This window comes from Talpa europaea (genome assembly GCF_964194135.1).
Source record: "Talpa europaea genome assembly, chromosome: 13".
Classification (NCBI taxonomy): domain Eukaryota; kingdom Metazoa; phylum Chordata; class Mammalia; order Eulipotyphla; family Talpidae; genus Talpa; species Talpa europaea.
In genome coordinates, this window is record NC_140080.1 from 26,651,742 (window position 1) to 26,674,724 (window position 22,983).

At 51.2% G+C, this 22,983-nt stretch overlaps 1 protein-coding gene across 6 annotated transcripts in view; it reads right to left on the reverse strand.

The window, feature by feature from the left end:
* The window catches only part of ACSL6 (acyl-CoA synthetase long chain family member 6), a gene marked incomplete at both ends in the record, with an annotated part of 56,495 nt that extends 39,696 nt beyond the window's left edge, over positions 1-16,799 (reverse strand). For all 6 annotated transcript variants that reach the window (XM_084252412.1, XM_084252413.1, XM_084252411.1 and 3 more), the window contains one exon: positions 16,751-16,799. In XM_084252412.1, coding sequence (XP_084108538.1) covers positions 16,751-16,799 — 49 coding nt within the window. The remainder of the gene's footprint in view (positions 1-16,750) is intronic.
* Between the last annotated feature and the right edge of the window lie 6,184 nt (positions 16,800-22,983).

The following is a 22,983-nucleotide window of genomic DNA, read 5'->3' on the forward strand; positions in this document are numbered from 1 at the left end:
GGCCTAGAATGAGTAGGGGTAGAGGAACGCAGCCTTCTCCTCCTTCACCTCAACGGTCCCAACCCAGGCCCTCACCCTTCTGGAGACAGAGAAGAGATAAGGGGCAGAGCCCAAAGACCAGCCCTGACAGACACTTTCAGTCATCAAGACATGATGGCAATGACCTATCTAACAAGGGTCCAGTGGGTGACACATAGCGAGTCCCTCAGGCCCAAATCCTGACCCTCCATGGGCATCCTTGTAAAAACGTTGGCGCCAAAGGCCTGCTAGGGTCAGAGATCATGTTGGGGCCAACTTACCGAGGAATAGCAGAGCACTCTCAAGATCAGCACTGCTCCCCTGGGCCCAGAATGCTGGTCATTTTGCTCCATGGTGCTGCACCACCACAGATTAAGCACCAGGGGGCACAGCTGGACCCACAACTAACTGGCCTTGTGCTGTCCTCCCTGGGGTCCCATCCGACAACGTCCAGAGGAACAGGAGAGGTGGCAGAGGGAACAGATTTTAAACTGGTGGGAAGGGAAAGGAACCAAGGCTCAGAGAGTAAGGGCTCAGTGAAGTGCTGTGGGCTCTGAGGGGTAACCAGCATATTTTTGTAATGTTGCATATGGTGGCCAGTCTGCCACTTTTACCTACTGCAGACCAAGTGGACATAGTAGTCCTATCTGGGGGACATGGAAGATACCCTGGGTGGAGAGTAGGACTGTTTCTGTGAGACATTGGTGAGTGACTTTCCATCAAAGAGAGGTGCCCTGGGGCTACCACACCCTCCTATGAGCTGCTAAGTGAGGTAGCCTTGGCAGGCTAGACAAACAGAGCTCAGGGGCCTGCTTCTGCCAAGAGTGAAGTAGGTAGACAGATGGGCCAGGCATTGGATGCTTTTATCCTCACTGCAATGTCCTTGGTGTCACTGTCCAGGGGGGACCTGAGGCTAGAAGTGCTGCCTGACATCTCTAGAAGATGTCTTCTGGCCCAGCAGGGGGTAGGTGGGTCCACTGGCACCCTCCTCACAGGCCTTCCACCTTTGGAAATGGCTGTCGTCTCCCCTCTTGGTAAACAATGAGAAACTCAACAGCAACCACTCAGCAGCCAAGGGATAGGAGCCAAACAGCAATTGCTTGACCCTTGACAGAGGAGAGATCTGCTGAAATCCCAATAAATGGTATTTGTGCTAACTGTAACATCACCACCCTGGAGATGTGGTCAGAGATGTGCAAAGTCATTGCAGAGAGAGCAGTAAAATTCCTGGGTTCAAATCCCTTCAACTCCCACAAATTACACAAGGTTGAGCACACCCCATGTCTCTGACCTCCACTTCCCCATCTTTACAATGGATCACTCAGGCTTTAAAAATTCCTCATAATTCATTTGGCATAGTTAGAGGCTGGACTATGGAGATGGCTAAGGGTCAGATCAAGGAGGTTGCTCATCCCAGGCCGGTCACAACACTGAACAGAGGTGACTAGGCCCAGGGACTGTGACCCAGCAGGGGTTGTGTTCTGCAGATGGTGCGACAGACTGTCTGAGACCTGGGAACACTCATCCTACCACCCGTGAGCTCTGGGTGCTCCGGAGGGAGTAGAGAAAGCGAACCCCCAGTCAGCTAGCACATTCTCAGTAAGTTCCTGAGCCAGAAATCCAGTTTTACTGGCAGCCTCCTCAAGCTGGATCAGTTTTGAGGTCATCCCACGGAGCAAACTGCTCCTGGCATATCGATCATATTAAGGTTGTACATCAGCAAAGCAGAGACCCACGTACAGCCCACAGGAATTCACCAAGAAAAACCACTCTGGGAAGGACCCGGGGCAGGTAGCCAGCTGACTTCCCTGGAACATTTACTTTCATAAGCTAAAGATGGGAAGACCAAGCCATAGCCAGACCCCTCAGCTACATGGCTTACCGTGTAGCAGAAAATCCAGATATGAACACCATCTTTTGGGTCGGCTCTAACTGATTGCCAGTTGCTCTAATGTGCTGAACTGACTCAATGAACTGGGAAGCAAAAGCCCAATATGGCCCTGCCTACTTGCTAAAAGCTCAGTTTTACAGTCTGTTTTAGAAAAAACCCTGGAATGGGGCCTCACTGCTATCAGTCTCTGGTCCTCAGCAGTTAATGCTGCAGCAGAATATGGGAATTTGCAATAATTGCTCAAATGCTGGGGTTTTCACAGAGCACAGCCCAGAATGGTCAAGTCATTCACACAACCACCCATCATCGACCCATCCACTCACCCACCCATCATCGACCCATCCACTCACTCACCCATTCACCCACCTACCCAGATACCTACCCACCCAACCATCCCTTCACCTAACAGGCTCTCACATGGGCCACGTTCTTATCTAGCTCAGTGCTGGGCCCTGAAACAAGCCAGGTGGGGGTCTGCCCTCAGGCCTGTGGTGGGAGACACCGGAGGGAGAGGGCAGTGTTGTGTGATGTAGTTTGGTCTTTGATCAGACATGGTGAGTCAGAGGAGGTACCTGACTCAGATACAGCGGGCTTCTAGCTAAACATCGTACTGAAGCTGAGACTGAGGGATAAAGGCAGAGAGAGAACCGTTCACTAAGTGAGCTGAACATTCTATTCGGGAAACTGAGTTATGAGCCCATGAAATGTTCGACTGGGGTTGGTGCCACAAGTCTGTGAGGCTGGTCTGCCAGATGTCCAAACTTTTAGTAATGACCAAAGTACCCCAACTCCCAGGAGGGGGAAAAACGGAACTTGTATAAATGTCCTGAATTCCTGGAGCCTGGGAAGCACTTGCTGCCCTGCTGAATGTAAGCCCCACATGCTCACTAGAAGGTGGGAACACAAAGACTTCCCTAAAGAAGTTACCGCCCATTTACAGGTACACAGTAAGTAAATGGGGCAGCTAGGATTCAAGCTTCAGACTGCACCCTCACAAACCACTGCCTTGGGTGTGATCACCACCCCACCTCTGCCCACACTGGACCTATCCATACCCACAGTCCATGTTGTCCTTTGCAGTGGTTGCTCAGCCCACAAAATACCAGCTCCAGACCTGCTCAGAAGGGCCCAAACACAGGCTCTAACGGGTGGGAGGGTCACAGGCAACCAATACAGACATAAGCTGGTCAGTCACTTTCTCCTTCCCATGCACATGATACAGGGGGCTCCCTCCTGGCCTCACATCAAGAACTCACCATTTTCTGGTGGCTGGTCCTTCTTCAGGTAGCCCACTCGCCTGGAGTATGGAGGGCAATGGGAAAGGGCTTGGCTACCCACTTCTCCCCAGGCTTCTACTTATTCGCCCACTCCAAAGAAGCATCTGAAGTGGCTGCAGTTCCTCTGGCCCTGAGGCTGGGCCTGCACTCTGCACTCCTCCCTGCTGGGCAGCAACCAGAGGGTGTCACTCTTCTGGGCTCACAGACCTCCCCAGGCAGTCAGCACTACTTGCCTTTTACCCTGTGATTCCCTTCAAACCTGGGAGTCATTGTCAGGCAAAGCCGTGAATTCAGGTCCTCTGAGGACACAGACCTCAGAGCCAGTCTGTGCCACCAAGCCCTTGGCATGGGGTAAGGCAGCGAATAGCCCTGGGCATCTGGTCTCATCTCATTACTTCACAGGACTTGGCCTCCCCTGACCTCCGCTTTCTCTGTCGATCTAGAATGGGGCTTGGTGGTCCCTGAAGTTCCAGCCCTGTCTGCCTCCTTCTAGGCCCCAGGAGGCTCTCCTGGTTGCAGCACTGGGGGGTGGGGAGCACCCCAGGGAATCAGTAGTGCAGGTGTTGCCAAGTGAGCGGCTGTGAGTGTTTGTAAATATTCACCTGGCAGGAGGATCCAGCCCTCAGCACTAACTAACTTCCTTTCCTTTCAACATAGCCTATGTGTTTTTCTCCTCTAGTATACCAAGTGGTGACTCAGGCTGGGGAAACTGGGACGTCCCCACTTTACCACATCTTCTATTGACTGGAGGCTCATGGAAGGTGGGTAGTGAGAGGTACAGCTCTTGAAGCCCAGGAAGGGAGAGAAATGGGAGGAAAGAGGCTCTGGTGGGAAGCAGATTGGCCCCAAGATGTGAGGGTGACCAGCATGGTAAAGCCCTAGAGCACAGTCCCTGTGGAAATGGGCCCATGACTCAGCGGCAAGAGCCCCCTGCTGGTTCAGCCACCTAATCCTAGCACTACAGACATTGACAACATAGCTCCATGACTCTGTCAACTACCTACTGAAGATCTCTCAAGCCGCACTACTTTTCTCCACCCCCACAGTCCCTGGCCTGGTCCAGCCACCAGCAAGTACTTGGTAGATTCCCTCACCAACCTCCTCATAGGTCTCCTTGATCTAAGCCATGCTTACACTGACACCAATGTTTTTTTTCTCATACGTAGATGTGACCATGTCACTGCTCAAGAACTTTATCTGGCTCCCTACGACCTTAGGATAAAAGTCATCTTGCTGTCACTGAGGCCCTCCATGATCCTCAGATTTTTCCCTCCCTTAGGATCATTCCAGCTTCCTTCTATAGCAGCTTGGAGTGTAGTGAGGGCTCTGGATCTCTCTCTGCAGTCCTCTGAGCCCTTCAGAAGTAGTGGGAAAGTTCAAGGCAAGCCATCAGATCATTAAAGAACCTCCTCAGCAGGAGGAGCACCAAAAAGAAACTCACAACTTCTCCCTGGGCCCACGGTCTCCAGCAAAAAGCTAAGAGAAGACCCAAGGGGGCTGTGGGCCCAAATCCTGACTCAGACACTCAAAAAAATTTTTTTGTTTGTTTATTGAGGTAATATTAGTTTACAACATTGTGTTGGTTCCAAGATTACATTTTCTTCCCACGTGCCCCACCACCAAATGTCCATTCATCACCTACCACCAACTGGTTGGTCCCCTCTACCCGCTCCCTGCCCCCCTGCTTCCCCTCTGATAACTACCATTCTATTTTTCAGACTTCCTCAAACTCTTGAAAGTTGTATGAACTTGGACAGGACCCTTCACCCCTCTCGGTCTCATCTCAAACAAGCTCACAGACAGAGAGTGCAGAGCCAGGCTCACAGGAAGAGAAGCACTCAGCAGATAGGAGTTAGTGGAAGCATTTACTCCATCTGTTTGCAGTCAAAAGGGCTCAAAGACAACTTGCAAAAGTACATGCATTCACACCCTACCTTTCCAGTGGGCTTCTGGCACTGGGGAGGCGGCTGAGCTGCTCCCACTAGTACCAACCTCCCTTTATATGTGTGGGGCTCAGGGAGAGAGCTTACCACATCTTGATCAAAGCACAAAAGCTGAGAAGGCCCTGCCCCAAGTCTGCCCTCCTGGGGACAGAAGATGGCAACGGCGCCTCCTCTGAGAAGCTGAGTGGTGGCGGCTGTATTAGCAATGGTGGCCGAGGCTCTCTCAGCAGCTATGGAGCTGTGGGTCTGGCAGGGACCTGGGTGCAGAACAGCTCTGTGAGGAGCTGCTGGCCCCTCAAGGCGCCGCTGGCCACCCCTCCCTGTGCACGTGGGGTGGTGCTGGCTCAGACTAGCTCAGAGCCAAACAACCCAGCCTTAACCCACACTCTGCCAGGTTGCCTGAGCAGAGACTCAGTTCATACTCCCTGCTTCTCTCCCCAGCCCCCACCCTGTCTTCAGCGCTAGGAAGGAGTTTGCCAAATGGGTTAAGGACAAAGCCTCTTTACAAATCCATCTGTGACACTGATTAGGGGCCAGGGGCTGGGATTTGTAGCCAGCATGAATGGAATGGGGGGGGTGGGGCTGCCTGATCTTGGGGGCTGAGGGCACCATTCCAGGAAACTCTGCTTCCAGCCCCTCCCGGGGAACCCCCTTCCTTCCCATTTTCCACAAGGTTACAGCCAACCTACCTGGGAGACGAAGGGAACAGGCATAGCCCGAGAAAAACATCTGCTCTGAGATGCTCCGGGCAGTGGGAACACTCCAGACCAAGGATCAGGGTCAGCAGGTGGTAGATATTGGCTAACCTCCTCCACAAGACCAGGGCAACCTACCAGCCCCTCCTTCATGCCCACCCCGAGATGACACTTTGCTGGCTTGCCTAGGGATGCCATCCTGGAGCCAGAATCCACACCCTGGGATGTTGGAACCAAAACTGAGCTCTGAACTCCCTCAGTACCTCTGGCAGACAGCCTGGGACACTGAGGTCCCGGGAACTCCCAGGGCTGGGGGTCCCGTGAGGTCTGTGTCTATGAGGTGAGCTAGAGGGTATGGATCAGGTCCGCCCCTTTTTCACTCCTACTTCTGTGGCCAGCATGTAGCTGGGCACACAGTATGCACACAGTAGCCACGGCTACAGAGTAAAAGGAGAGTATAGGCCACAGGACACATCACCGCTCTGAGCTCCCTCTGAAGAGCTGTTTGCACAACCTGCCTAGCAACTCCAGAGCCCATAGGCCTTGCAACATCTTCCCTGGGGCTAATATGGCTTCCATTGCTCACCCCACCATCTGGGGAAGACCATGAGGAAAACTTCCAGAACTTGGCAGAGAGAGAGCTTGGCAGTCCTTACCTGGATCTTGGCAGACAGGGCCAATCCACTGGAAGAAAGCTTTATAATGCACAAATACATGTGGACCCACCTTCAGTCACAAAGCCCTTTCTCACCCTTTTCGGTGGGACCCTTCCTTTTCTCCAGACAGCTTCAGAGATGTCTTTTCATAGATGAAAATTTCCTTCCGTGCTGCACAGGGAAACTTCTAGGTTAGGAAATGTAGCAGTCACAACCAAGATCCTGGCTGGTGATGCCAGGGTGCCAGGGCATGGAGACATGGCAGCAGTTCTGCCCCAGGAAGTATGTGGCCCAGGCACCAGGTTAAGGAAACCACAGATCTCACTGTGTGACCCTGACAGTAGCACAGCAGCCAACACATGGCCTGGCACCCCCGACCCCCCTCCACCCTGCCGCCCACACAGGGGTTCACACTTGTCTCTGCTGTGAGAGAGGACCTTTCTCTCAATCGTCCTCTTGGGTTTTAATTAGAGCCAAAGAGCCATGGACAATTGGGGCAGAGACAAGGCCCAGGGCCTTCCTAACTCGGGAATTGCCAGGTGAGAACCACTATATATCCCCCCTGAGAGACAGGCCCATGATGCGGGGTTGCTTGGTTACCCAGTGGCTCACCGCTAAGTCTCCTGAGGAGGCTGATTGTCGCTCTGAAGGTTCAGTTAAGCCTCTTGAATGTGGAAAAGCCCAACTAAGGTTGGCTGTGCCTGATCACTTCGCAGGGTGACTTGTCCCAGCTAGCTTGACCTTGCTGGGAACATCTTTCCCCTAGGCCGCCCACTCGGCCCAGGAAGTGGCCTCCACTGCCCCTCTGCCCCCAACCTCATGCCAGCACCTCCCAAGAATCTCACTCTCCCTAATCCCTGGCCAGGGTACATGGGCTTGCATTCCTCATGATAGCACAGGGAAGCCAGGCTCAAACAACACTTTCGGGAACTTAAAAATTACAAATAGCCTTGAGAACAGGCAAGGAAACAGAAACACAGTGTCTTTCACAAACTGAGATAAATGTTACCCTGGCCACAAATCAGGTCAGACAAAACTCCCAGAGCAAAGAGGCCCAGCAGAGGCTAAGACAATGGCAGTGGACCCTTTGGAAATAATTATAGGGTATGATGACCAGGACCGATACTGTGAATGATCCTTGGCCTTCCTTCCACACCAAGTGCTGGGACAGCAGGCAGAACCCTAGAGAACCTGGGGAGGACCATACCACCACATAAGCAGAGGGAACCCCCTGGCCAGGCCCTACTGTGAAGGAAGCCAAATCTTGGGACTGCAACTTGATCCTTACCCCTCCCAGCCAGTCCACATTAGGACTGCCAGTGTCCTGGCCTCGGGAGCAGTGATCCATTTCCATCACTGGCCCAAACTGAGGACACCCTGCAAACTCTAAGCTTCAAGCTCAGTAAAGAGATCATGGGATGCTCCTGGCAGGGCCAAGCTCTCAGAGCCCAGTGGGCAGTCAGTGTACAGGTGGTACAGGATGTGACCTCCTTTAGCTCAGGGGAAGTTCCTTAAGTAGGGAGGGTACTACTAAGACATGGTTGGGGTCAGTGAGGTGGAGGGAGCATGAGAGGAATTCTCTCAGGAGCAGCTGGGGACACCCTACTCAGGGAGAAATGTACTGAACACAGAACCTGAGACACCTCCTCTGTCAGGGAGGGGGAGTGAGGAGAGGATGGAGTAGGGTGGGAAGGATCAGGGGCAGGGTGTTCTAGGGTTGGTGAGTCACAGGAAGATCTTGTAAGCTGTCAGAGCTCCTAGGAAGGAGGTAGGAATGGGCCTGTTTGTACTGCAGGGGCCTGGCTGTACTGAGGACTAAGGCTGGCAGCCGAGGCTGGGAGGATAGCGTTTAGCTGTAAAAGGAAGATTATAGTTGGTACTGTACTATGCCCCATGCCTTCCAAGACACAGGTACAAGCTAATGGGGCCCACCAGCTCATCTGACCTGGCACCCTGGGATTTCAGGATGCAAGTTGGGCCCCCAGACTGCCTGCCCCCCATGGCCTGCTGCTGCAAGCAGGGGTCAAATGGCTCCTCTGTCCACTCTTCCAGCTCATTGTGCACCATTGGAGGGGTGAAGTTGCACTCCCCAAGTCACATGGTTATGTAAACACCCAGCACACTAATAAGATTTGATGGGGAAAAAAGAGTTTGCCTGTGTTTAAGGTCAGTTTTCTGGCAAATTTTATAAACAATTAATTTTCTGGCTTCCCCATACTTTGACAAAGTAGCTCCTCTGAATGCTGCAGGAAGAGACAAAATTGAATTTCACTCAGTTCAAAGAAAAGCTATGCCACTCAACAGGACCCTGCCACTTCCTGAATCATCCCTCTGGAGGCCAGGTGTCTACAGGGTTAAGGCCAGGCCTCACAGCCCAGCCCAATTCTGGGCAGGGAGCACTAAGAACTGGGGCCTCCTTTTCAAGGCCGGGATGAATGGGGAATATGCAAATGATCGCCTCCTGAGAAGCAGCAGGGAGGGCCTGCTGCTGGCAGGCCTACATCACTCCACTCAGGGTCTGTCACATGAAAGGGTTTGTACTCCTGCCTCTGGCTCCAGCGCCAGGCCAGGCTGGGGCTGTTCTCACTGAAAAACAAAAATCTCTTTCAGACTGAAGCAAAACGAGGCCCTGGCTGGCCTGGATGTTGCTCACTCCGACACACCGAGTGCACCCATGGCTGGGATTCTCACTAAACTGCCATCTTTTCAGAGAAGTCTGAGGCCTCTGTGCCCCTGAGGAAAGCACTAAGTCAGGTCAGAGAAGACATCGAGAAATGGGATAGGCCCATTTTAAGATTGTTGTTTGTGATCTTTTCAAAATGGCTGGGTCTGAGGTATTAGGAACTTTGGTAAACCTCATGCTCTTTTTTTTTTAAAGATTTATTTATTTATTTATACATGCACTGGGTACAGTCAGAAGCACGGGAGGGTGAGAGAATTCACCAGAGCCAGAGCGGGAAGCAGAACAGGCAGAAGGACTGAAGTACACTGCTGAGGGGAGCAGCAGGCAGCAGGAGAGGTCTGCCGCCATGTGGGACCCTGGGGGGTGGGGGGGCGGGGGCGGGGATCGAACTGGGGCTGCAGAGGCTGCGGGCAGCTTCACAGCCCAGCACTCACCAGGGGAGGCCCAAACCTCATGCTCTTGATGGAAATATGGAGAGAGAAATCAGAGAGAAAACATGAATGTAAAGAAGATGTTGCAGCATCCTGAAAGGCCATAAGAATGGAGGCTGCTGGTGTCCTTGCCTGCCACCCACAGTGCTGTTGCCACAAGTGCCCACAAGTGGGGTCTGTGGTGACTCAGAATGCCCATCACTAGGTTGGGGCACATTCAGGATTTGGATTCCATCTTCAACAGAGGCACCACAACAACGTCAGACATCAATCTTACTCAGACTTTCAGAGGCCAAAAGCATAGCTTTTCAGACTCACATTAATGGACAACCACGCAGCAGGACCTGAAACACACCTCTCTAGCCTGAGAGGAGATCTAGGACAAAACCACTTAGGAATGATTCTGAACCAATGAGGGTTGGTGCATGTTCTATAGATCTCCTGCAGGCCAGCCTCTCCTTTTCCTGCAGGCAAAGAAAACAAGCATCTCTGATGACTGTCCACTGAAGGTCCCCTTAACTGTTAGTGTCACACAGTATGTCCATGAAGCCAAGAGGCCAGGCATTTCCCTGTGAGAGTTCCTGGAGTTGCCCTGGTGGGAGAGAAACAGGAAGCAGAGGAGGAGAGGAAAGACTACATCAGGCCAGATGGAAAGGGAACTGTCACAAGTTCTGCTGTCTGACCTGCAGCAACATGATTAGGGACACATGCACCCAAATCTGTCCCCAGCCCATTTTCAGGGGGGAAGAGCCTGCAGTCAGGCTGGGGCTTGAGGGTGGATGAGTTGAAGGTGTCCCCCAGAGACTACATTTAACCTGTCTTCTGAATCTTCTGAATTTACTGTCACTGTTAATACTAAAGTTCTCCAGCCATTAAGCACAGTCCTGGGGTCTGGGTGGCTTCATGCAGCCTTGTTGTAGGGGGCATAATAGAGGGTCAAAAGCACTGTCCCTTACAAAGGAGTCACTGCAGGTCAGGATGGGTCCCATGTGAGTTCCCCTTCTTCATATTGGTAATTGCCTTCCTCTCATTGGCTTCTCGACCTCACTGCCCAGCCTCTGGCCACCTTCCTGTCCACTGATTGGCTCACATCCCATCTTGCTGCTCTCTCTATCTTAGCTCTGACTACCTTTCTTTCCCCATCTCTGACTGTTCTTGCTGTGTGGCCTCCAGCTGGCTTTGCTGTCCAATCTCTGGTTGACCTCACTGTCCTCTTAGCAGCCCTTCTGTCTACTGGGCAGAACCTGCTGTCAGTGTCCAGAAAGATCTACAGCCAAAGTTGGGGCTGGGCTTAGTGGTGAGGAGTATTATTGGGGAGTCTTAGCCCCAACAACAAACCACACATTGGAGGGAAAAGCAGGGCTCTGTATCAGGGCTAAGCTCTGCCCGGTCCCTTGGGATCCACCTCCTAGGCTCGTGGGCCAGGCTGGGGTGTGCTGAGAGTAGGGCAAGGTGCCCATTGTTGGTTAGTAGGCTCTGTCCCAGAGCTGCCCATTCAACCTGGGTCTGCCTGTCCTCTCTCTCAGCTCTCCAGTAGCCATCAATCACTGGGCCTGTTCCTGGCCCCAACAAGTGCCAGCCTAGATTTGCTTATCCCAGGGTCTGAAAACTGAGATGCTAATTGTTCCCTCACTGGCACCATCCTGATCTGGCTTTCTGCTCTAAAACCCCGGGAGATAGCTATCTCAGAATGCAGGCCTGAGTGGGCAGATGGCAAATCGGAAGCCAGTCACCTCTAACTCTGCAGATACCACTGGCTAAATGCCTGGAGCAGATGTTGGGAGAGGAAGGATATTTCCGGAAGAGCAGGTGAGCAGGAAAGAACAAGTAGGACTCCCCTGGATGTGAAATCCTTCAGACTCTGAGATCATAGGTTAGGCCTCACGATAGACAGCTCAGCTTGGTTCAGAGCTTGTCAGAGCCCACTCTCCCTCTTCCCACTTCTGCCTTTCACAGATCCAAAACCTCACATGAATCAGGAGTCACACAAAGAAGTCAAATCTGGGAATGACCACACTTACCAGGACTTCTAAAGCAGATGGGTGATGATTGGGGACCTGAGCATCCAGAAGGACAGCCCCAAAGTAACACCTGACCCACAAAGCTCCCTTTCCCCACCAATGGGTGGTTCATAGGGGTTCTGGCCAGGCCAAGGTAGAGAATCAGGCCATCACACCAGACCATTTAGTGAGCTGAAAACCTTTACTGAGACCTTCACTCAGCTCTGACTGGCCAGAGCTCCCAGCTCCCAGCCATTGTGAGACTTGGTGTTCTAAGGTAACAATAGGAATGTCATCACCCTCAAAGAAGACTATCTTCTACAAACCACCTAACCTGCAGCTATGGGTTCACTTGTTCATTCTTTCAGTAAGCTCTTCTGTAACACCCCCTTCTGTTCAAGGTTCTCAGCACTAAGAGTTCTTCAATGAAGGGGCCCAGCTCTCCCCCACTGCCTCTACCACATTGACATCATCCCCACCTGAGTATAAAGCCTGGGCCCTAGTAGAAGTGCACCCAATGTCTGCTGTTTGCTAATGGATTCACGGTGAAGGGGCATAATAGGGGCATAATAGAGGGTCAAAAGCACTGCCCCTTACAAAGGAGTCACTGCAGGTCAGGATGGGTCCCATGTGAGTTCCCCTTCTTCATATTGGTAATTGCCTTCCTCTCATTGGCTTCTCGACCTCACTGCCCAGCCTCTGGCCACCTTCCTGTCCACTGATTGGCTTACATCCCATCTTGCTGCTCTCTCTCTCTTAGCTCTGACTACCTTTCTTTCCCCATCTCTGACTGTCCTTGCTGTGTGGCCACCTGAGTATAGAGACCTTCACACAGCTTGTAATACACATCATTATCAAAATAATCTCAGCGAATTCTTTATATCATTCATATGCAATAAACAATGACACAAACTGTGTTTTGACCCTAGGTTGGGAGTATAAAGCAGAGATGTCCTGGCCCTGCACTCAAGAAGCTCACAGGGCAAGTAGAGAAGGCCAAAGAGAGTAGCTGAGTAGAATCTGTGCCACCAGAGGATGCATGTGCCTCATGGATTCAGGAAGAGTATCACCTTGGTCATTCACATGCCCAGTTTGGGTCATACGCCCTTAGCACAGTCACTGCACAGAATAAGGAAGATCCACACTGTCTGGCCTGGTACTCTAGGACTTGGAGAGTCCAGCCCTGGTGACTCACTGGTCACACAGTTTGTCTTTAGATCTTGTTCATTCCTATTGCCAATCTTCCCTCTCTCGGATCCCTCCCTCTGCCTGGAATGCCTCTTTCTTCCCTATTCCCTCTCTGCATGTCAGATTCCTATACCTCTTTTAAGGAAGACCTGGTTCAAGTTGTTATAACTTCAGCTAACATTTAATGAGTTCTATCCTGTGTGCCAGGCAATGCTCTGGCACTCTGCACATGTCCTTGCTTTAAACTGTCTCCTGTCCAAGGACTTCTCCCTTGTCTATGCCCACTGATAAGCCTGTAACTTTTCCCTCTTTTTGCAAACAAGTCAGAGCTTCATGCACACTTATCCTGCTTGCTGTGTGTTTAGAACAGCCTGGATCCCATCTGGGACTGTAGTTGAGCCAAATGTGGCCTTCTGAAGGTCATCCTAGGAGTCTTTATAATCACAAGAGAAAGGAAAACAGCCAGAGCAGAGTGGCTGGGTTCTGCTGCCCCCTGGTGTTGGTGTGCTCTCACTAGGAAGGCCCCTGTGTCTTATCATAGGCTGGAGAGGATTAAGTCGCTGAGGTCAGAACAGTCCCACACATTTTGATATGCCATGTTCAAATTCTGTCTTTTTAAAAATGAGGCATATCCCCAATCATTGTGCCTGAAATCCCAGTATTTATTGGGGTCATAGGTGTCTTTCTGGCCCCACTGGATGGCCCCAGACCTCACACTAGTCCTCCACCTTATTGGAGCCTGGGGTGGGGGTGGGGGATACTGGTGGGGCTGAGCCAAGCCAAGCTGTGCAAGGTGCATCTCCTCAGGACACCTACAGCCATATGGCTGCCACACCAGTCTAGACTGGCAGCCTTGCTGCACCCCACCACGGACAGGCCTCAATCACCCCAGAGTCTCAGCTATTTTCATCCATAATATCACAACAGACTCCTGCAACTCTCCTAGCCTCCACTGGCTCTCCCTGGCTCACCCTGGCCACTGTTGCTCAGTTGAAACCTCCTTTGGCTTCCAAATAAAACCCTCTCCTCCAGAATCCCCTCCCATGCAGACTCCATCCTCCTCTCACACCCTAGGCCCCTTAGAACTACAGTTCTTGCTGCACACCTTTGCTGGCCTGACCTTACCTGGAGTTTACTCTCTGCCTCTACAAATACCCCCATATGTGGCTGAAGCCTATCAGATGTCACAAATAGTTGGGCATACAGCCAAGCAGACTGAGCATGGCTATACAGCAACAGTGGCCAGGCTGAGCCAGGGAGAGGGGAGTGGAGGCTAGGAGAGTCATGGGAGTCTGTTGTGATGTTATAGATGACCCTTCTTAAGGACCCAGGGCTACATCAGCCTAGAGAAATCTTAAAATCCATCCACTAAGAGGGGTATCTCTTTCTATTTTGCACATGGTACACACTGCTCCCACAGTCCTCCATGCTCACAGCACAGAGATCATGTTTTTCTGGGGCCATGAGTAGCAACAGACTTATGAGGGATCTGTTTTATTTTTTCCTTGCTTACTAGTCAACAGAAGTGGGATTTGGACTCTGTTGGCCTCCTCAGTAGGGAACAAGACAGATGTAGCTCTTGATCTTCAATGGCTCAAACCACATGGCTGCCTCCCTCAAATATGGAGTTGTTCCTCCAGGTGGCTACTCCCTGTCCTTCAGGTCAATACTCTCCCTGAAGCCCCTTAAGGACAGCCTTTGTCTCCTTAGTGCTAGACTGGGTGGCAAAAAGCACATAACTTTACTAAAAAGTCACATCACCCAGGGGTTCTCCCCTATTGCTGGCTGAGCCAAAGGGATCTGGCAGCTGTCAAGAGGCCCTGGCAGAATGTGTTCTCTGTCTTAGTTCAGGAGTCCCCTTTGTCTTCAGAGAAAGGCTGGAGTCCAGGCAAAGTCCCAAGTGAGGTACACAAAGTCCAGGTATGTTTAAGGCTTTCCATCCAACGAGCACCACATGCCAGCCTCAATCTCTCACTCTACACCAAATGTGGCATCTTTGAGGAATTTCCTATTTGCAATGAGACACTTGGCCTCTATGGAAACAGTTTCCACCCCAACACGAGCTACCCTGCTCAAGAGTCACCCTTCTTGATCATGCCAAGGCCCCCATACAGTCTCTCAGTGAGTCAGTTTTCCCATTTGCAGAGGCCTCAGACCACCTTGGGAAGCAGACAGACCACTGGGGAGACCCCACACTACCTTGGGAAAGCAGACCAAACAAAGCAGGACTGAAGGCAAGACAGAAGTTTGAGTAGTGTCTGCCAAACCCCATTTTCAGGCTAGGACCCCACACTATGGGGGGCTTTTGCTCACAGGCTGCTGAAAAATCTTGCCAGATGTGGCTCTGAGGCCCTTGTAGCCAAAGAAACACAAGGCTCCAGAGAGTTTCCCTTGGACCCATGGTTGGGTAGGGGTCTCCTGAGGATAGGAGAGAAGGGTCTTAGCAATGGGAAGAGGCTCTGAGGTCATCAACCAGTCAGTAAATGGGGGCTGTTAATATCATCATCATCTTGTTAACTTCTGCTTTCACCCCTGACTCTAGTTCTAACCCCAGTCTTGCCTGTTGGATGAGCACAATGGGCCCAGAGTGGCTCTGCACAGCCTGTCCTCAGATACCAGCAGGCAGAAGGAGCTTAGGGAATTGAGGGGATTAGAGAGGCCACACTCACTCTCCAGCTCAAGGGAGGTGTCCCTATGACCTGACTCAAGGCAATTGGGGGTAGGGGAGGGAGTGGTGAGGTGATTATCCAGCCCATCAACCCTCCAGGTTCAGGCCTCATTGATACCACCATGCTATTCAGTTAAAAGCTCAGAGAGAACCCCAGTTTGCAAGATACTATCCATGTGACATTAGGCAATTCAGTTAACCTCTGAACCCCAATAAAAAGGGGGTAGTAGGACCAGCCTCCCAGGGTTTGCTGTGCATATTAAATAGCACAAACAAGTTTCGGGAAAGGATTTCAAAAAAAGACAACTTCATCCTCTTCTTTGGCTCAGAAAGAGCTTTATCACTTCTTCTAATGTTGCTATCTTCCTCTAATTTATGTGTAACAATGAACACTAGCATTCACAGAGCACAGGTTCATTTGCTCCAGGTTAGGTCTGGTTTAAGGCCAGATTAGGATTGAAGCACTTCACATATATTATCAGGCTGAACACCCACATGGGGGTGGGGGTGGAGAAGACTCTTTAGTGGTATATCCTGGAGGAACCCCAGATTCACAGAGGGGAGTGACTGGTGCAGGCAGCAGAAAGGGTGTTTGAGTAGGCCTGTGGTGAGACTCCAGATGTGGGTTAGGATGGGAGAGCTGGGCAGGGACTCAGAAGGGGTCCTCACAGCTTCCTGAGAAGATACAAGGGCACAGGGCTGTTTTTTGTGAGGTGGAGGGGTGGAGCGGGCAATACTGGGGACACAGCCCTAGACAGAGTAGAGGAGCCAGGTGAACACTGCTTTACATAAATCTTGTACTCTGACTGAAGGGTGGATGGGGAGGGGCCTTGAGCCACCTCCCATGAGGATCAGGATGCCCCAGGCCAGTCCTGGCTACAGCAGTGACCTGCTGAAGGACTTGGAAGACCAATACCTTAGGTTTCTGGACCTTGGCAATGGACAAGGACTCACTAGTCTGTCCCTGGATCTGGCGTTTTGGGATGAGAAGACTCGGCCTACTCCAAGGATCTGATGGTCCTGCCATGGGGAGGGGGTTTGAAAACTGGAGGGGTGGCAAAGAGCAGGTTGTTGTGGTGCCACAGAAAGCAAGGCCCCTCTTCTCTGTAGACCCAGTTGCTTCCTAAACCTGGCCCACAGCCCACCAGAATTGGGGGGAAGGGGTTGAACTGGGTGGAACCCAGGATCCTTGACGGGACAGTTCAGCAGCCTGAGCTTCTGGGCTCACCCCCACCACAGGCAGGTCCCAGATCGTGTCGGGGTGATGGGGTTCAGGAAAGAAGACCGGACGGAGACTTACCCGAGAACAGCCAGAGAGAACCCCCGGAGACGAGGAAGAATGTCAGCATGTCGGTCAGCGGGGCCCGGTCTGGCCCGCCAGGGCCTCCCCAGCACGCAGCCCCGCAGCCCCGCAGCCCCGCAGCCCCAGCAGTCGCCGCGCCGCGCCGCCGGGTATTTTTAGCCCCCGCCCGCTGGCTCCGCAGAGCCCCCCCTCCCCGCGCCGCTGCGGAGTCTCGGCGGGAGGGGGAGGGCGCGGCGCGCGCGGGGCTCGGGGAGCTCCCCCAGCCAGCCACGCAGCCCGCCCGGGTCTTGGGCACCTCAGCTCTCAGAGCCGGGCCACAGCCGCCGAGGCCCGGGGGCGGGGGAGGGACCGGCCGCTGCGCGGACCCTGCTCTCCGCCCCCGCCCCCCAACGTCAGGACCAGGCGTTCTGGGGAAACGCGCGCGGGAGGGAGGGAAAAGGGCTCGCCCGAGCCTAGAGACTGAGGGTGACACCGCGCCTACCCCACCTTCCCGCCCTCCCCCCCCCCCTGCGACCCGCCTACTGAAGGGCGACCCTTACCTCACGCGTACCTGAGGCCTCCGCTGCAGAGGGTTCGCGGTGGTCACCTGTCCTAGAAGGTACACAATCCTGTGTACCCCAAGCCTGGGCCCGCTGACGCTGACTCTCCCTGGGACCGGAGTTTGCAGACAGGGAGGCTCTGGGTGCCAAGTCCGCAAGCCTGTGAGAAGAGAGGGTGCTGAAGGGCTAGCTAAGCTCCAGCAAAGGGGCAGCTAGGCCAGATAGTGTCCAGATGCTCCAGAAACACCAGACTTCAGAGCTCTCCTCCTGGGAATATAGGATCTGAGGCTACAAGGTCACAAAAGACTCCATGTGGTCACAGACTGTCATATTGAGTCACATGGGGTCAGAGGAAGCCACATGGAATGAAAGGTGTCTCATGGGGATACAAGCAGCCACGGTCTTCCTACATACCCACATGTGGCCATGGGATGTCAAGAAGTCCCTCCTACCTACAGTGAATGGCCACAAGTCACCGATGTCCACAGTGCTAGTTGAGGAGTTGGGTATCTTGTTGTATTGTCTGAGATTGAAAGGAATGCCAGTTGCACATTCTTCTTCTAAGAGTAAGCATAAATATTCTGGTGGGTCCCTGTGGATACATATACCTTAATTTCAAGGTCACCTCCTCCCAACTTTCTTATTCTCAATTTGCATGCCCCACTAGGTCCCCAGCACCAAGGACAGTGCTTAGGAGGCCCAACCCTGTGTAGAAGCTGCCCTCTCAGGCCAGGGACTAACTGACCCAGCAAGACAAGTCTAAGAAATCAGAAAGCAGAGGTTAGGGAGCAAAGGGTGGAAGAGCCAGAGGTCTCTTCAAACCCTCTAGCGACACCTGTCCTGTGTGCCTGTGCACTCACAGCCCATCAGCTGGGGTGTGAATTGTAGAGGGGTCTCTGCCTGCATTATGAGTATATGGCGTAAATCTGCCCAGGCCTATCTGTGTGTACTTTCCAAGTGCAAGTGTGTAGATGTGTGCCTCTGAGCCACTTCCTGTGCCACTTCCTCTGTCACAGGAACTGGATTCTGAGAGCACTGTTCCTGCTGGAACTCAGGCACAGCCTAGCAAAGATTTTGATGGAACCACTTATGCTCCAGGCTTGGCAGGGCTCTTCAAGAGGTACCTTGTTTGTGTGACAAGATTCCCAGCAGTTGACATGACTGTCAGATTCTCTTCCTTGCTCCATCCACTCCCACTGGCAGTGGATTAACTAAACATGTGCCAGGGTTCAGAAGGAGGCCCACGTGGAACCAGGGTCCAGGTGAGATCTCCCCAGACAAGACTGACCTCAGGAGATGTACAGACAATTCTTCCGTAGGCCTGGGATCCAACAAAACATTTCTTCACAGATCAGGGGCCAAGGGGCCACACAGCAAGCCCTCCTCTGCAGCACTCAGCTGCAGAAGTACTCCAGACCCTGGCACAGCTCCTGGCAGCCTCCTCTCCAGAGTGATGTCATGGGACACATTTAGACTAGCCTCCTGCAGGATGTCGTACCCTATTACTCTTCCTACAGATGTCTCTGCTACTTGTAAATGGCTTAATTCAAAAACCAGTTCTGGAGCTGTGATTGATAAAGTTTCACTGAGTATTTTTCTATTTTCCTCTGAGGATGATTTGGTCCTCCCTGAGGGATGCGGAAAGGAAGGCCCTACACCTGTTTGTGGGATCATGGCCAGCTATCTCCTCTCTAGGCCTGTTCCCACTACTGGGTAAGAGGACTTGTTCTTTCCTGTCCTGGACTATAGAGGTTTCCTTCCCTTTCTGTGGGTCTCCATCATGGGCCATCAATTGTGACAGTATTTGTCTAAGACCTGCAGACTGCATGGGTATGGCAGCCATGGAACCCAGCAGGAGGGAATGTAAGGGTCAAAGATGTACATGCCAGGCTAGAGGGCCCTTGGACTTCCCTCTTAGTCAGCAATATCAGCCACAGTAGTGGTCAATTCTATCACATCTGTTTCCTCCCAGGTCAACATCTCTGGAAGGCAGGCAGGCTGTTGATTCTGTTTTCAACCCCAGTAAAAGCTTTGGCCCAGATAATGCAGAAAACACTATCCCATTTAACAGAGCAGGAGACTAAAGTCTAGAGAGGAGAGCATCTGCTGCAGTTCACTCAGCAGTTCTGGACTGCAGACTTCCCATTTATTTATTCATTCATTCACTCATTCAGTTAAAGTCATGCATGAATATATACTTGGATCCCTGCTGGGTACTCAGGGGTTGGGAAGACAAACAGGAACTGTAGTCCAGTGTGGTGAATATTATGGCATATATTTGATGTTAGCCTAAGTCATGGAGACTTCCTGGAAGAGGAAATACTCTAGTTGGGCCCCAAATCTTGCCAGGCATCAAAGTGGGACAAAGGATACCACTCCCAGCCTTGGCTTTGATTCTGTCATGCTATATAGCCTTGGGCATGCCTCTGCCTCTCTCTCTCTCTATGTTCACTGGCACAAGGAGGGGCTGGTTCAGAGGCTTCTGCACATTAACTAATTAGCTTTTCATCATCATGACTTGCCACCCTCTAGTCTGTGAGGTCCAGTGTCCACTCTCTGTCTGGCTTGCTATTTACCCTAAGAGGCACCTAGAATGGGCTCAGGTGATTTCTGCACTTAGGACACCAGGGTCCTGTTTTTCTGCGAGGGGTGGGCCTTCTACTATTTGTAGCTTTCCAACACATTTGATCCCCTTCTATATTTTGATAGTTTCCTACATTCTTTTTTTCCCCAAGGCAGAATCCAGAAGACTCACTTTTCCAGCCCTTCCTTGCAGGGAGGGGTGGATAAATGATTTTGGCTATGCCAACAAGATGCATCCTATATAACTTTTGAGTCAAAACCCAGCCATGAGGAGGAGAAAGTCATTTATGTGGCCTCCTTCTTGCTGACACAAGGCTGGTAGCAGAACTGATGGATAATGGGCAATTTGGGTAACTGTTTCTGGGATCTGAGATGTGAGCCTGTGCCAATGCTGTGAGCTACCTAACGTTCTGTCTTTTTTTGAAGATTTATTTATTTATACATACAAGAACTGGGGTACAGGCCAGAGGAGTTGGGAGAGGATTCACCAGAGACAGAGTGGGGAGCAGAACAGGCGGGCTGACTGAAATACACTGCTGAGGGGAGCAGCGGGCAAGTCAGGAGAGGTCTGCTGCGTCATGTGGGTAGCTCCCTGGCCAGGGCTAGAACTTGTGCTGCTATGGCTGCAGATAGCTTCATAGGTTGTGTCTTAACCTCTTGCACCACCAGGGAGACCCTACCTAACATTCTTTAACATGCTCCTCCCTCTCCTGCTTAAAATGCTCAGCATGGAGTCTGTTTTTACAACTGAGAAGTCAGATTGACCTACTCAGTGCCCCATAGCTAAAGTTCTTTCCAGTGCTCTACAGGATTGTGGATATGGCTCGGGGAACAAAGCACAATACACCCCTCTGCCCCATCACTGCATACACTAGGAGATAGGATCTCTTTCTGGCTGGTAGGACTGGGTAAACCAAGCCAGAATTTTGTTTCTCTTTATTCTGACAACCACAAATGTAAAGAGCAGAACGAAGAATTTGAAACCATATCAGGAGTAAAGGCTTTGAATATATGATGAGATGGTTGGAGAGCTACATACAATGTTTAACCCATGTCTTTTTATTGCATAGTAGTAGAGTCCTCCCCCACTCCACATAAATAAAATTGTTCAATGTAAAAACATTTGAAATTGTAGAAAAGTAGTAACAAATAAAAGTATTTTGTTATAGCAGCCCTAGAAGACTGATACAATGTTAACTTGTTTAATCCTTAGATCAACCCTATCTTTTCCTCATATACAATAGCACAGTGAAATAAATATTTGTCAAATGAATGAATGATGGATACAATTTATTTAGTACCACATGCTGACTTTTTAAAAACCTGACCACAAGAGTATTTTCCCCAAGTTATTACCACTCTAATTTTTTAAAAAAGGATACATTTGGTGGGCTTCCCCTGGTGGCACAGTGGTTGGGGCTGGGTTGTGAGGCTACCCGCAGCTTCTGCAGCGCCAGTTAGATCCCCGGCCACCTGCGAGGGTCCCACAAAAAAAAAAAAAAAAAAAAGGATACATTTGGGTCTCCCTGGTGGTGCAGAGGGTTGAGCGCGGCACTGTGAAGCTGTCTGCAGCCTCTGCAGCGTGGATTTGATTCCTAGCCAGCCAGGGAGAGACCCACATGGCATGGCAGACCTCTCCTGTCTCGCCCACTGCTCCCCTCAGCAGTGTATTTCAGTCAGTCTGACTGTTCTGTTCCCTGCTTTGTCTCTGGTGAATCCTCTCACCCTCTGGCACATCTGGCCTGTACCCCTGTTCTTGCATGCATGAATAAATAAATCTTTGGGGAAAAAAGGATACATTTTTTAAAAAGGATACAAGTTAACATTGTATCATTCATCTAGGGTGGATATAACAATATTTTATTTGCTTCTACTTTTCCATATTTTCAAATGTTTTTACATTGAACAATTTTATTAATCTGGAGTGGGGGAGGACTCTACTACTATGCAATAAAAAGACATAGGTTGAACATAGTCATTCTAGCATTCATTTAGTTAACCCTTTGCACTCCGCTGTCCCCTCTCAGGGGTCATTGGTAGCCAATGTCCAGAATGGTTCAGAGTGCAAAGGGTTAATAAGTGTAAGTTAGAATCCCCACTATGTTCAAGGCATTGTTCAAGGTACTGGGAACACAGCACAGGGCAAACAAAATTTGGTCCCTGCCCACATGGAGTGCACTTGTTGCATGGGAATGCCCTTGCCTGGCTGTCAAGACATTAATTAACTCACTTATTTGAGGAGGATTCTTTACACTGAAAATTCGAAGAAGAGCTTACCAGATAAATAAAGGCAGCAAGATTATTTTCTTTTAAAAAGTTCAATCAGGGCCTCCTCTGGTGGTGCAGGTGGTTGAGCACCATGTTGTGAAGCTGTCCACAGCCTCTGCAGTGCTGGTTCGATCCCGGCCTGCCAGCGAGGGTCCCACGTGGCGCAGCAGACCTCTCCTGTCGCGCCCGCTGCTCCCCTCAGCAGTGTATTTTGTCACTCTGCCTGTTCTGTTCCCCACTCTCTCTCAGTGTTGAATCCTTTCACCCTCCCGTGAATCCGACCTGTACCCCAGTTCTTGTATAAATAAATAAATAAAATCTTAAATAAATAAATAAATAAATAAATAAAAAAGCTCAATCAAATAAGTAGAGGATTCCTGGGATTTTCCCAGTCATAGACAAAGATGAAGTCTTGAATGTCATCCTGAGTCCATGGGGCTGGGGTTTAAGGCGGATAAGGCCACAAGCACCCAGCCCTGAATAGGCATCTGTGCATGTCTCCTACTCAAACAAGGTCAGAATTGATGGGAAATAAAACACATTTTTAAGACTTTGAAAATGAAGCAAACAACGACAACAAAAAATATGGATGGGCCTCCCTGGTGGCACAGGGGTTAAAAACAGTGCTATCAAGCTATCACCAGTCACTCCAGCATGAGTTCGATCCCCAGCTGGCCAGACCCACATGGTGCAGCAGACCTCTCCCACCTTGCCCACTCCTCCCCTCAGCAGTGTATGTCAGTAGATCCTCCTGTTCTGCTCCCCACTCTCTGTGGTGAATCCTCTCACCACCCTGCACCTCTGGCTTACACCCCAGTTCTTGCATGCATAAATAAATAA